At 38.4% G+C, this 13,281-nt stretch overlaps 1 protein-coding gene across 1 annotated transcript in view; it reads right to left on the bottom strand.

Moving 5' to 3' along the window:
* Window positions 1–891: 891 nt before the first annotated feature.
* ADGRG7 (adhesion G protein-coupled receptor G7) overlaps window positions 892–13,281 on the bottom strand; it is a 76,733-nt gene continuing 64,343 nt past the window's right edge. The window contains exon 16 of the mRNA XM_009199199.4: window positions 892–2,338. Within this exon, the coding sequence (XP_009197463.2) occupies window positions 2,081–2,338 (258 nt within the window). The 3' untranslated portion in view covers window positions 892–2,080. The remainder of the gene's footprint in view (window positions 2,339–13,281) is intronic.

The following is a 13,281-nucleotide window of genomic DNA, read 5'->3' as shown; positions in this document are numbered from 1 at the left end:
GGGGAGCTGGAAGGGGGAATGGAGTGGGAAGGTGATCTTCCCCCTGGAGTCTGGCTGTCCTTGGCCAACGTTCAGAAGCCTCTTCCCTTCTTCTCTGCCACACCACCCCACCATTCTCCACTGCTCTGTTCCTCTGCTCCTCTCAATGTTCAGCTGCTTATGTGTGTGTCGCTAAGGTCTCAGGTTTATATGGACACAGGATGGGGGTCAGGTGGGCCAGAGTGACTTTGGAAAATGCAACCTTTGGGCATGAAAACAGGAGTGCCTGTTCTCACTTAGGTCCATGGGAACAGGCCCGAGGGTGTAGCCCCCACCAGGGACCCTGCCCTTCTCTACCCAGCACTTCCCTGCCCCCTCCCACATCACTTGTTCTAAATAGACTTAAAGTTAGCATTATCATATATTTTGTAACTCAAACCATGACACTTGAAGGTAAAAGGGGCTGCTAGTCATGCTTAACTCAGAAAAACAGGCACAAATTGGGACTTGCCCAGGCAAACTAAAACACAGAGTAATCCTACCAACTTGGTCTTTGGACTTTACATTAACCGATCCATTAAATTACCTTGCACCTTTAACCTAATTTGAGTTGAGTTTCTATCATTAAACTGAAAATTGCTGACCAGTGCACGAGACAATGATTTAAATTAAAGGAATTATTTCCTAGTGGTAGGATTCATTTCAGGGTAGACAGAGGAATATCCATGTCCACCTGAATTGGTCACCACAATTGCATGTGGAGCTTGCACATTTATAGCCCAGTATTTCAGCAACATTTTATGGAATTTTAGTTACTATGCCCCAAAAGCGCTAAAAAAAAGTGCAAAGAAAACAACTGTAATTACAAAGAGAAACACATACACTTACCCTCAGGCTAAATATGGCTCTTCGATGATTTTTTTTTTTTTTTTAACATTTAAAGTGGCCCTTACTTAAGGTTTATTTTCATCTGAATACAAATTTTGAGTCAACCACATCTCATTTTCCCTGTGCCCTGCTACTATTTAGGTGCAGCCCTATGATGCCACTAAGAACACTGGCTTTTGAGATCTGCTTTTATTCTTTATTCTCGTCCCTTTACTTTTTTCTGTTCTCCTATAAATACAGGCTCTTGTTGGTTTGCCCAGGAACCCAACAGTCTTTTACAACTATTTCTCTAAAAAACACACATTCTTTAGGGAGTGCCAAGCCCACATGACGTTTGTTAATCTCTGAATTCCGTGCACTGACAGCAGCTGTCTCACTTATGGCAAAACAGAAAACAGCAATTTAAAGACTATATATCCTAAGTCCAGTGGGAATGCTCCCCACCCAAATGGAGGCCATTTTTTTAGGAGGAAGCCATTCATAATTCAAGTGTTTGACTTTCCATGAGAAGTTAAATATTTTAAAAGCCATAAACAATGATTATGACTAAGTTCTCATTTTGGGGGTCTCAGTGTCACTTCCATGAAAGGGCAGATATATTAAGAACTGGAAGGAAATATCCATTTACTAACAAACTAACCTGTCTCGCTGCCCATTTCTTACAGAGCCAATTACCCTGGTCACAAAACATAATTTTTTTTTAAACAGAAAAATATATCCCTTTTCAAAGGTTGAATTGGTGCCAAATTCTTCATTGGAAATAAAAGTGCAAGCACATACAACTCTAAAATATTCAGAGGTCAAAAGTTTAATACAGACAAGCAAATCCCCACACACTGTTCATCAGGAATCATTTTGTTCTGGAAGGTAAATTTTTCTCTTTGTGTCCTTTTTAGTAACTTGTAAAAGAATTTGTTATAGGTTCTACATTTTTGTCAAAGTGTGTCACAAAGATTTAACAATATAAGGAACAATGGTACTCTTGTATGTTGTGTGAAATTCTTCACCTCATTCAAGTACAAATCTATTGAAAAATAGAAAAACTACCAAGTCCATTATCCTGAATAATAATAAACAACAGGTTTTATCTAATTCTTAATCCTAAGCAAAATATATTGAGGAAGACTTTCGAGATGACTGGGAAATAAAGGAGAGAAACAGATAAAACTCAAACGAGTTGATTAAAAAGACCACAACAGGTAAGTTTTACCGTCTAGATGCTTTCCTTCGCTTTGTCACTTTCAGAGAATGTGATGTCCTCAGTACTCCGAGAGGTTTCCAGTAGCCTAAAGTGTTCATGTAGGGTTGGCAATGACCTGAGGAAGTTATACATCCTTACACGCAGCCTCGGCCGAGTCACTGAAGACAATGACTTCCTTCTCCCAATAGACAATAGCAACGTCAACACTTTGGAAGCTTCAGTCTGGAAGATTTTTGTTCTAACAGTGTGCAGGAAAAAAATTTGCACTCCCTGCAGATAGAACAACAGTTCAATGTTGGGTAAGTGCTGAGATACAGTATCAAGGAAGACATTTTATTTCACTCTGCCACCCATTCTTCTCATCTGCATGGCACTTCCCCAACTTGAATTTGCCAGTCTGCAGCTGCCATGCACTTTTTAATCTAACAGGCTTGAGACAAAGTTTTTCCCATATACAAAGATCTACATGGAATAGTACAATAGCAGACGTAGAAGATCTGTGTTCAGGTCCTGGGTTGCCACTAGCTGGCTGTGTAAATGTGCTTATTTCCTAATCCTGATAATCTTCAACTTCCTGAAGGAAGAAGATTAACTATGAAATACCTAATTCTTCTTCCAGTTCTAACATTCTGTGATTCCATATTTCTTTGAGTTTTAGTAACATAACTAGAAATTTGTGCACTTAAGGACAAAAAAATGTAAAGCCCTTCTAGTCACTGCTTTTCTGTACTTATAAAGACCAGATGTACATGAGAAATTGAGCCACAAAACACTGAATAATATTTTCTACATGTTTCCAGTAAAAACTACAATTTATCGAAGTCATATTAGTATCAGACCCTTGCTTTTCACTTAATCCTCCTCATTTGATCCTTCTCATGTAATCCTCACATCAACCCAATACAACAAGCCTTATCATCCACATGTTTCAGATAAGGAAGCTAAAGTTCAGATAAACGAAGTAGTTTGTCCAAGATCACCCAACCAGTACTCAGTGGAGTCTGGAATTGAATTCTTACATCTTTGGCTCCAAAACCCCTCGTCTATCCAACATATGGTGCTGCCTACACTGTTGCCTGTAACTGTAATAGAAAGTGACTGGAAAGTGTACCATAGTTTTTGAGATGCCTCTGTTAATTCTTTATTAATATCCTTTGTGGAAATGACAGATTAAATAGCATCTGTAGTTAAGTTGATAATATTGTGCCAATGTCAGTTTCTTGATTTTGACAGTATACTATGGCCATATAAGACATTATCATTTGGGAAAGCTGGACAAAGAATATGTGGGAGCTATACTATTTTTCCAAAATTTTTTATTAAATCATTTCAAAATGAAAGTTATTTTTAAAAATAAATATCCATCAATGTCTCCCACATTGGCCCCAACCCTTTTAAGAGTTTATTTTTGGAATCATATTCTGTCAGTCTGTTATTGGAGACTTCTGGTACTATGGAAAGACCCTGATAGCTTGACTAAATATCAGTAAGTGTTGGCAAGAGAGTCTCTGGCCAAAAGTAGAAAAAATAACTTCCTTATTACTCAACAGGTGGTATCTAATACATCAGAAGAAAGGCCCTTATGAGAGTGTGTGCTTGGAGACACAGGTTTCAGAAGGGCAGGACTAGTCATTGGCCATCCTGATTGTTCAAGGGAGAGAAATTTATTTGGGGCACATGAGAAATCCAGTCTGTAGAAAACCATCTTTTTTTGTGGCATACACTATTTCATCTGATTTTTCCAGAATTTAAATTCTAAGGTAAAACTGAGATTCAATCAAATTTCTGTTGGTACAATAATTAGGAAAAGACCCTAGACCATGGATAATTCATAAAAACACCATCCTGTTGGACCTGTTTGGGTGGACTCCCAATATTTCTGTGCTTCCTAAAATCCCAAAAATATTATTTGAAAGGAAAAAATATGTGGGTCAGACTGATTACCACTAACACAAAGATCAAATTGGACCTTCTAAGTAATATCTGTAGCAAATAGTAAATGTTTATTAGAATTATAGCATTCTAAATCTAGAAGTTTTATGTGTGAACAAATCTAGTTATTCCTATACTTCAATGTACACAGAAATCACCTGAGGTCCTTGTTTAAAATGAAGAGTCCCAGCTCCTATGCCTGTAGATTCTGATTGAGTAGGTAAGTGGTGAGGCCCAGGAATCAGCATTTTAACATACTATGTAAGTTCTGATGTAAGTAATATTCAGATCCATTTTATAAAACACTGTGTTGATTTTAACACACATATTGCCCCCCGACCCCATTCTGTATTTTGCATAGCTCACCCACAGAGGTTATGTGATTTTCCTATAATCATAGGAATCAATGGTAAAGCTGGGTTAGCTCCATGTCCTTGCCACATTGTCACACTCTATTTTACCATGTATAATTTTTATCATTTTACCATTAACAATTTTTACCATTTTAACATTAACATTTTGTTACGGACCTCTCTTTTATAATGTCCCCTTCCTATGCATGGAGAAGAGAATATCCTTGACTATGCCTTCATTCAGATTCCTCCCTAAATTCCTGCTCACTCTGGGCAACAAGCCCCATGAATCAATTGGCAATGTCAGACTAGGCTTACCCTATTTATTGACCTTCTAGGAGTTTCCATTAGATATTGACAATTGTAAAGAACTGAGTTATATCCATGTAAATTTAGTAGCAGGCACCCCTCCATTATCTAAGAGAATTAATCCTAAAAGGCACTGGAGAGGGCTACCTGGGATAAAGGATGAGGTTCTTAGAGGCATTAAATATGTTGGTAGCAATTCAAAAAGCCAGGCAGCTCCCCAACTGCATTATATAGTCTGATCAAATGCCTTTCCTAATAATTTCCATTTTGTATCAAAGACTTTCCTCCTTAATGACATTTTACCATAGCCAGAAACAGCCAACATGGCACCAGTTTCACACCGTAGTTACCGTTCTTAGCAACTTAATGGGATAGTCATCAAAATTGTAGTTTCTTCAAGAAATACAGAATAGCTCATCCTGATATTCAATAAAGATGTTATCTACTGTGAAAGATATGCACAAGCAAGTTCCTTGCACTCAGAGAACTGATATTCTAGTTGTAGAGATGAGAAGAGTATGCATAAAAAGCTAATTTTATAGGGTAAAAAGCAGAGGGAACAAAAACATTTACAAAACAATATTTGTATTTGATAATGAGTCATATTTCTTCATTTAGTTGATAGTTAATAAAGCTAGAATGAAAGTCAGCACCACAAAGAAATAAAGCCCATCAATAAATAATCTGTGTAGATTGTATCAATGTCACTTTGATAATGTATTAAAGTTACATAAGATGTGATCATTGGAAAAGTTGAGGAAAGGGTACAGGGGAATTCTCCATACTATTTGCAACTTCTTATGGGTCTAAAATTATTTCAAAATGATTTATTTTTAAAAAGAGATGACATAAGAATGGGGAAAAATACAAGAATTTTGGTTCCTTCTCAGGCTTTATTTTCACAACATAAAATTTCCATGCGTCTATAGAGTGTCAATGAATAAAGGTGATTGCCAAGAATTAAATGCCAAGCTAATTCGTAGTTTATGTGTCATGGTATCTAAAGAAAAATTATCAACTAGAAAAGTCCTCATTAATGTTTACCAACCATCCACTAAATAGTTACTCTAAAATCACTACCATTAATGCGAGACTCCTTAACGTAAGAAAGTCAAAATAACAGGACATTCCAATATAAAAGGACTGGCAAAACATTAAAAACGTTTAAACATAGAGTTAAGTATAAGAAAATACAGTTAATATAATTATCAAACATAATCTAAGTATTATAAATATTTCTTAAAAGACAATAATGTAGACAGTATAACTTAACCACAACATGAGAAATTTTAAATTGTACCAACAAAACTGCAAGAAGCAGTTAAACTGTGTTATTACCTTAAAAAGAGGGAAATCAGTATCTGTTGTTTTACTCTGGAAATTGAAATTTGTATAAGTTGTAGTAATATTTAATAAACAAAGATTATAATTAGTAGAATTTAAAATAGAATGAAAATACTACAAATAGAGGAAGTTATACTAAAAACATAATTTATATAACACAATATATGAAATTAAGGAGGCAATGATACACGTACAGTGAAAAAATACTAAGATAACACAATAAAAACAAACATTAGTTTTAATAGCTAGTATTTAACTAAATAGCCAAACGTTTAACATTTTTAATAAAATGGCAAAACTGGTCAGGCACAGGGGCTCAGGCCTATAATCCCAACACTTTGGGAAACTGAGGCAGGATGACCACTTGAGCCCAGAAGTTCAAGAACAGCCTGGACAACATAGTGAAATCCTATATCTGTAAAAAATTTGAAAAAAAAAAAAAAAAATCAGGCAGGCATGGCGCCACGTGCCTGTAGTCACAGTTACTTGGGAGGTTGAGGTGGGAGGATCACTTGAGTCCAGGAGATTGAGGCTGCAGTGAGCTGGGATTGTGTCACTGCATTCCAGCCTGGGTGACAGAGCAAGACCCTGTCTCGATACATAAATAAATAGATAAAATGGAAAAACTATGAGAAAATTATCAAAAACAAACAAATCTAAATATGCAGGATCTAAAAAGAGATAAGGTAAAAACAAAGTGAGGAGAAAACTTAAAAATAAGAGAACTAGCATAAATAAATTAGATAAAATCAAATAAAAACAAACTAGAATTTGCTACATTGCTATACGGAAAATCAGATTTCAAGATAAACTGGGACTGAGAGACTTTTTATACTGCTGAAACGTATAATGCTCCATAGATATATAAAATACCATATCCATGAATTAACAGGAACGTGATAACACAGCATTGAATTGTATAAAGACAAATTGCTAAAACAGTCAGAAGAAAAATTAATAGACAAATAGAATAAAAGGAAGTTTTACACACCTCTTTCAGTCTCTGATGAACAAGTTAAAGGTAAATGAGGTTTTATTACAAAATAATTTGAGAACTGAAGATAACAAGCACCTTAAAAAAGTATTGTTAGTGTTACGGGATCCTTGGCGTGTTGTTTCACCAGACAGAAATATAGGTGGCCAGTGGCACCTTTGCCAAAGTTTAGCTCTGGTCCACTGGGCTCATTCCTCCCACTCGGCCTGGCAGGCTGTGCTTGGCTTAGCTACCGGCCTGGATCCCACACCTGCCAAGGACGAGCCATGTGTGGAGCGGCAAGGGGTGTGTGAGCGAGCATGGGGTCCGGCCACTGTGCACAGCCAGGCAGGCCAGCTGCGGTGGGGCAGGCAGCTCCAGGCACTGGCACAAGCGCCAGCTACCTGCGAGGCTGCAGCTGGACCAGGCTTACCATAAGCAGCTTGCATGGCTAACACCAGGGAAGCCGGTGACACTCAGAAGCTTGGAGACACCAGGAACCTCAGAGCCCTAAAGAGGGTGTCACAAACCTGGCTCAGGGAGCTCCTAGGTCTGGGCTCCCCGAAGGGCCACAGCTCTTCTCTCCTCTCTCCTCTCCTTGTTGCCCACAATGTGGAGAGCAAAGGGCATGTTTCAGCCCTGCCCTGTTTGTGTTACAGCTCTTTTAGCCCTGCCGTTCTGGTGGGTTTCTAGTTCTTGTCCTGCATCCGGAATGAGGTATGCAGACAAGTGGAGGGTGAGCAGGACGAAAGGGAGCTTTATTGAGTGATGGAACAGCTCAGAGGACACCCGCAACCGCAGTGGGTAGCTCCTCTCCTTAGCCAGGGTGTTCCGATGAGTGCTCAGCTCTTAGCAGAGAGGGTCGCTCTTCACTACAGCTGGTCATCAGGCCCTCCCCGGCTTTGAGGTGGGGCTTCACCACGGACCCGCCCCCTTCCGCCCAAGAGCCGGTCTGCCTCCTGCCTCTATTCATGGAAGTCAGGCAGGGGGGTCTTCCCGGACCCCTGAGAATGCAAAGATGCCTCGGTCAGCAGCTGCGACAAGGCAGCTGCAGCTGCACCCAGGGAGCTCCCACCCTGCCAACTGAGAAGACATGGGGCTCCCTCTTGTCCCCGGTTCCCGCTGGCTCAGTGGAGTGTGTAGCCCTGGCAGCCCCTCCTCACAGCCTGGAGTGGGAGCTTCAGGTCCTTGCTGGGCCCGGGCCAGCGACCGGAGCAGGGGTGACGTCACTGCAAGTTCTTCTTGCGGCCCCAGCTCTCAGGGACTGCCTGGGGCTCCCCCTTGCCTGGCTCATGGCCCTGCCTGGAGGACACCTCCGGGAGCAGATCTTGGGCCCTGGACCTGGCCATTGGAAACGTCAGGCTCGGCGGTCACCTTGATGTGGAGCAGATCTTGAGGACGCAGCCTCGGGTGACCAGGAGCACGGACTGTTCCCGAGGCGCAGGAACTTGGCACCGTCGGCGGGTTGGGCGCGGTGGCCACGTTGCTCGCTGGGTCCTCGAAGTGGGCACCGCTCCCGCTTCCCACTCCAGTCCGCTGAAGCGTGACCCCAGCTCTACATCTCGGGCCTGGCCCCCACGTTCCATGTGCAAATGTGGCACCGCCCCAGGCCCAGTTCCACCCGGGGCCCCTCTCTGCTTGCTCTTCCGTGCCTGCCCGACTGCACTGCTCTCCCACTGGTGGGCGGCTGGGCCCGGCCCCAGCACGGCAGCTCCCAGGGGCGGGTTCCCAGGGCGGTGGACTCTGGGGGCGCTCCCTGGGGCAGGCTCTGGGGACTGCCTGCCTCAGCATCTGCACTTGAGGACCCATAGCCTGCGCCTGTACTCTACTGCAGCCGGAGTCATGGCAGCGGCCACTTCAGATGGTCTGCCGCTGGCATCACTAGGAAGTAATCTCAATAAATATCAAAACTGAAAATTCTCAAAAAGTTCTAACAATCATGTGGATTCCTTGAATTATTCCCTTGCCTTTAGGGTTCATGGTCTGGAGTTTCAGGAGTGAGCTTTCAGAAGGGGCTCCTTTCCTTGCCCTGTGCAGGCAGTTCAGTGGTGATGTTTGTTCATACAGATGATCCTGGTAGGGTGTGAGTACTTTAAGGGAGAAGTATCATTCCACTGAAGTTTAATGAATTCTGCCAGCTTAGAGAAGACACGTTTCCGTACTACAGAGAGTAAAGGCCATTTAGTAATTTCATTGCTCTTCCATCACAGTAAAGAGCAATGTTCACTGTGGGAGGAGGCATAGGCTAACGAGTGTAAAGAGAAATTCTGATTTCAAGATGTCTTTCAACGTCCAGTGCCGTGACTCACGCCTGTAATCCTAACACTTTCGGAGACTGAGGCGGGTGGATCACTTGAGGTCAGGAGTTCGAGACCAGCCTGGCCAACATGGTGAAACCCTGTCTGTATTGAAAATACAAAACTTAGCCAGGTGTGCTGGCACACGCCTGTAATCTCAGGTACTCAGGAGACTGAGGTATGAGAATTGCTTGAACCCAGGAGGCGGAGGTTGCAGTGAGCTGAGATCATGCCACTTCACTCCAGTCTGGGTGACAGAGTGAGACCGTGTCAAAAAAAAAAAAAAAAAGAAATAAATAAAAGATGCCATTCAATAACGCATCTTTGTTTTATTTAAAAGTCTTGACATTTCTTCACACATAATACATAACTACAAAGTTTAAAAAAAAAAAAACTCTCCAAAGTCAAACAAATTTATTTTTATCCACTATTTTGGTTTATCTTCATCACTATTTTCATGATGATAAAATCAGGAGGTGGCCAAAATCCAAATGTTTACCTTTGTAGAATTATTTCCAAAGGAAAAATATATAACTTTTTTCAGAATTTTAAAGCAAAGTGTGAATTTAATTTTTTGAAGGTTTGTGGTTAAGTATGTCCTTGAGATAAGACTCAAGGAATAAAAGTATCTTCAGTCCAACGTAAAATTATGCCACAAAACACTTCATGAAATTCAGATTTTCAGAAAGGAATGAAGAATACTAGAAATCATAGATATATGACTGAATATAAAAATTCTTTTCTCTTAATTTCCTTAAAATGCATGTCTAAAGCAAAAATAAGAACATTGCATAGTAGGGTTTGTAATGTATGCAGATGTAATACATAAAGGTATAATATGAGAGAAGGGAGATGGCAAGGGGACTTATATTGTTATAAGATTCTTAGCTATTACTGGAAAGTAGTAAAATATTAGCTCTAAGTTGACAATGAAAAGTTAAGGATGTATAATGTATCCCTAAATTGACCACAAAAATGCAAAGAAGTATTGCTTAATGACTGAAATATAAATTAAAATTAGAATCCTAATAACATTAAATGTATCCAAAAGTAGGCAAAAAAGGAGAAACAGGAATAAAAAATAGAATGACCACAGAAAACAAATAGGAAAATGATAGACACAAATTAACCTATATCAAAAAATACATTAGATCTAAATGGGCTAAACACTCAATTGAAAGAGATTGCCAGGATGGATAAAAAGGTAAGACTTGTATTTGCTGTCTACATGATACACACTTAAAATATAAAGGCACAAATAGATTGAGAGTAAATAGATGAAAACATATATATCATGCAACCAATGTGCATAAAGTTGGATATCAGATAAAGTAGATTTTATGACAAAAAGTATTATTGGAGGTAAAGAAACCTTTTTATCTAAATTATAAAATTATCAACTCATCCAGAAGATATAACAATAATAAATGTGTATGCATCTAATAGTAGAACCTCAAAATATGTGATGCAAAAATGGACAGAATTAAGGAAATACACAAATTTACAATCATAGATGGAGATTTTAATACCCCTTTTTTGGCAATTGAGAGAATCAGACAAAAATATTGGTAAGGATAGAACATTTGTGCACCATTAACAATCACTTTGACACAACCTTTTTTAGAATACTTTATCTAACAACTTCAGAATACACATTTTCTTCCAGAGTAAATGTTTTATTCACCAAAGTACACCAAATGTTGGGCCATAAAACCAGACTAAATAAATTTAAAAGAATTGAAAGAAAACCTTCAGCCAATCCCACAGAAGTCTAACCTTCAGCAACAACTGTAACACTGTCTACGTCAATCATGGTGAGGAGCTGCCATGAACACCTTGCATAGGAGAAAAGGAAAGATTATGTGTCCCAATCCAGCTACTTGACAAAAAAACTCTCCTACTCTAAGAAGAGGGACTAAAGTGGTCCAACCCTATTGTTACTATATACCTAAGCATCTAGAGCATCCAGGAAAACATGGCCTCACCAAAAAATAAGTAAATAGATAAAAAAGAAGGCACCAGTGACCAATCCCAGAGGGACAGAGATATGTGACCTTTCATACAGGGAATTCAAAATAGCTATTTTGAGGAAGCACAACAAAAATTCAAGATAACATAGAGACAAAATTCAGAATCCTATCAAATGAATTTAACAAAGAGATTGAAATAACTAAAAAGAATTAAGCAGAAATTCTGGAGCTGAAAAATGCAACTGACATATACTGAAGAAAGCATCAGAGTCTCTTAACAGCAGAATTAATCAAGCAAAAGAAAGAATGAGTGAGCTTGAAGACAGGCTATTTGAAAATACACAGTCAGAGGAGACAGAAGAAAAAGGAATAAAAATTAATGATGCATGCCCACGAGATCTAGAAAATAGCCCCTAAAGGAAAAGTCTAAGAGCTATTAGCCCAAAAGGGAGGTAGAGAAAGAGGTTAGTGTAGAAAGTTTATTCAAAGAAATAATAACAGAGAACTTCCCAAACCTAGAGAAAGCTATCAATACTCAAGTACAAGAAGATTATAGAACACCATTCAGATTAGACCCCAATAATACAACTTGAAGATATAATAACAAAATTCCCAAAGATCAACGATAAAGAAAGGATCCTAAAAGCAGCAAGAGAAAATAAACAAATAATATACAAAGGAGCTTCAATTTGTTTGGCAGCAGCCTTCCCAGTGGAAACCTTATACCCTAAGAGAGAGTGACATGACATAATTAAAGTGATGAAGAAAAAACACTTCTGGCTTAAAATAGCACATCTGGTGAAAATATCCTTCAAGCATGAAGGAGAAATAGAGATTTTCCCAGACAAACAAAACCTGAGGGATTTCATCAACACCAGACCTGTCCTACAAGAAATGTTAAAAGGAGCTCTTCAATCTGAAAGAAAATGAGCAATAAGAAATTATCTTAAAGTACAAAACTCACTGGTATTAGTAAGTACACAGAAAAAATAGAATATTGTAACACTATGATTGTGGTGTATAAACTACTTATATCTTGAGCAGAAAGATTAAAAGATGAACATATCAAAATAATAACTATAGCAACTTCTCAAGACAGTATAATAAGATATAAATAGAAAAAACAAAAAGTTATAGAGGTTTTATTGTTTTTTTCTTTGCTTGTTTGTTAGTTTATGCAATCAGTGTTGTCATCAGCTCAAAATAATGGGTTATAAAATATTATTTGCAAGCCTTGTGGCAACCTCAAATCAAAAAACATACAATAGACACACAAAAAATAAAAAGCAAAGAGTTAAAACATGTCACCAAAGAAAATCATCTTCACTAAAAGGAAGACACAAAAGAAGGAAGAGGAGACCAGAAAACAAGAAACAAAATGGCAGAGTAAGTCATTACGTATCAATAATAACACAATAACACAACTGAACTAAATTCCGCAATCAAAAGAGTGGCTGAATAAAGGAAAAAACAAGACCCAATGATATGTTGCCTACAAGAAACAAACCACCTATAAAGACACACATAGACTGAAAATAAACGGGTGAAGAAAGATACTCCACAGAAACCAAAAAAGAGCAGAAATAGCTATACTTAGAAAAAATAGATTTCAAGACAAAAACTGTAAAAAGAAAGAAAAAAGTTCAGTATACAATGATTAAAAAGGTCAATTCAGCAAGAGGATATAACAATTGTAAATATATATATGCCAAATATATATAAAAATACATAAATATATATGTGTATATACATATATGTGTATATACACACATATAAATATATACATATATGTATATATGCACATATATAAATACATACATATATATGTCTGATACATATATATAAATAAAATATTATTAGAGCTAATGAGAGATATATGCCCTAATACAACAATAGCTAGAGATTTCAACACCCTATTTTCAGCATTGGATGATCTTCCAGACAGAAAATCAACAAAGAAATATCAGAATTACTCTGCACTATAGACTAAATGGGCCTAATAGTAATTATAGAACATTTCATCCAATGGCTGCAG

Source organism: Papio anubis, chromosome 2, assembly GCF_008728515.1.
Source record: "Papio anubis isolate 15944 chromosome 2, Panubis1.0, whole genome shotgun sequence".
NCBI lineage: Eukaryota > Metazoa > Chordata > Mammalia > Primates > Cercopithecidae > Papio > Papio anubis.
Note: the sequence above shows the minus strand (reverse complement) of the source record. Positions and strands in the feature narration are given on the sequence as shown.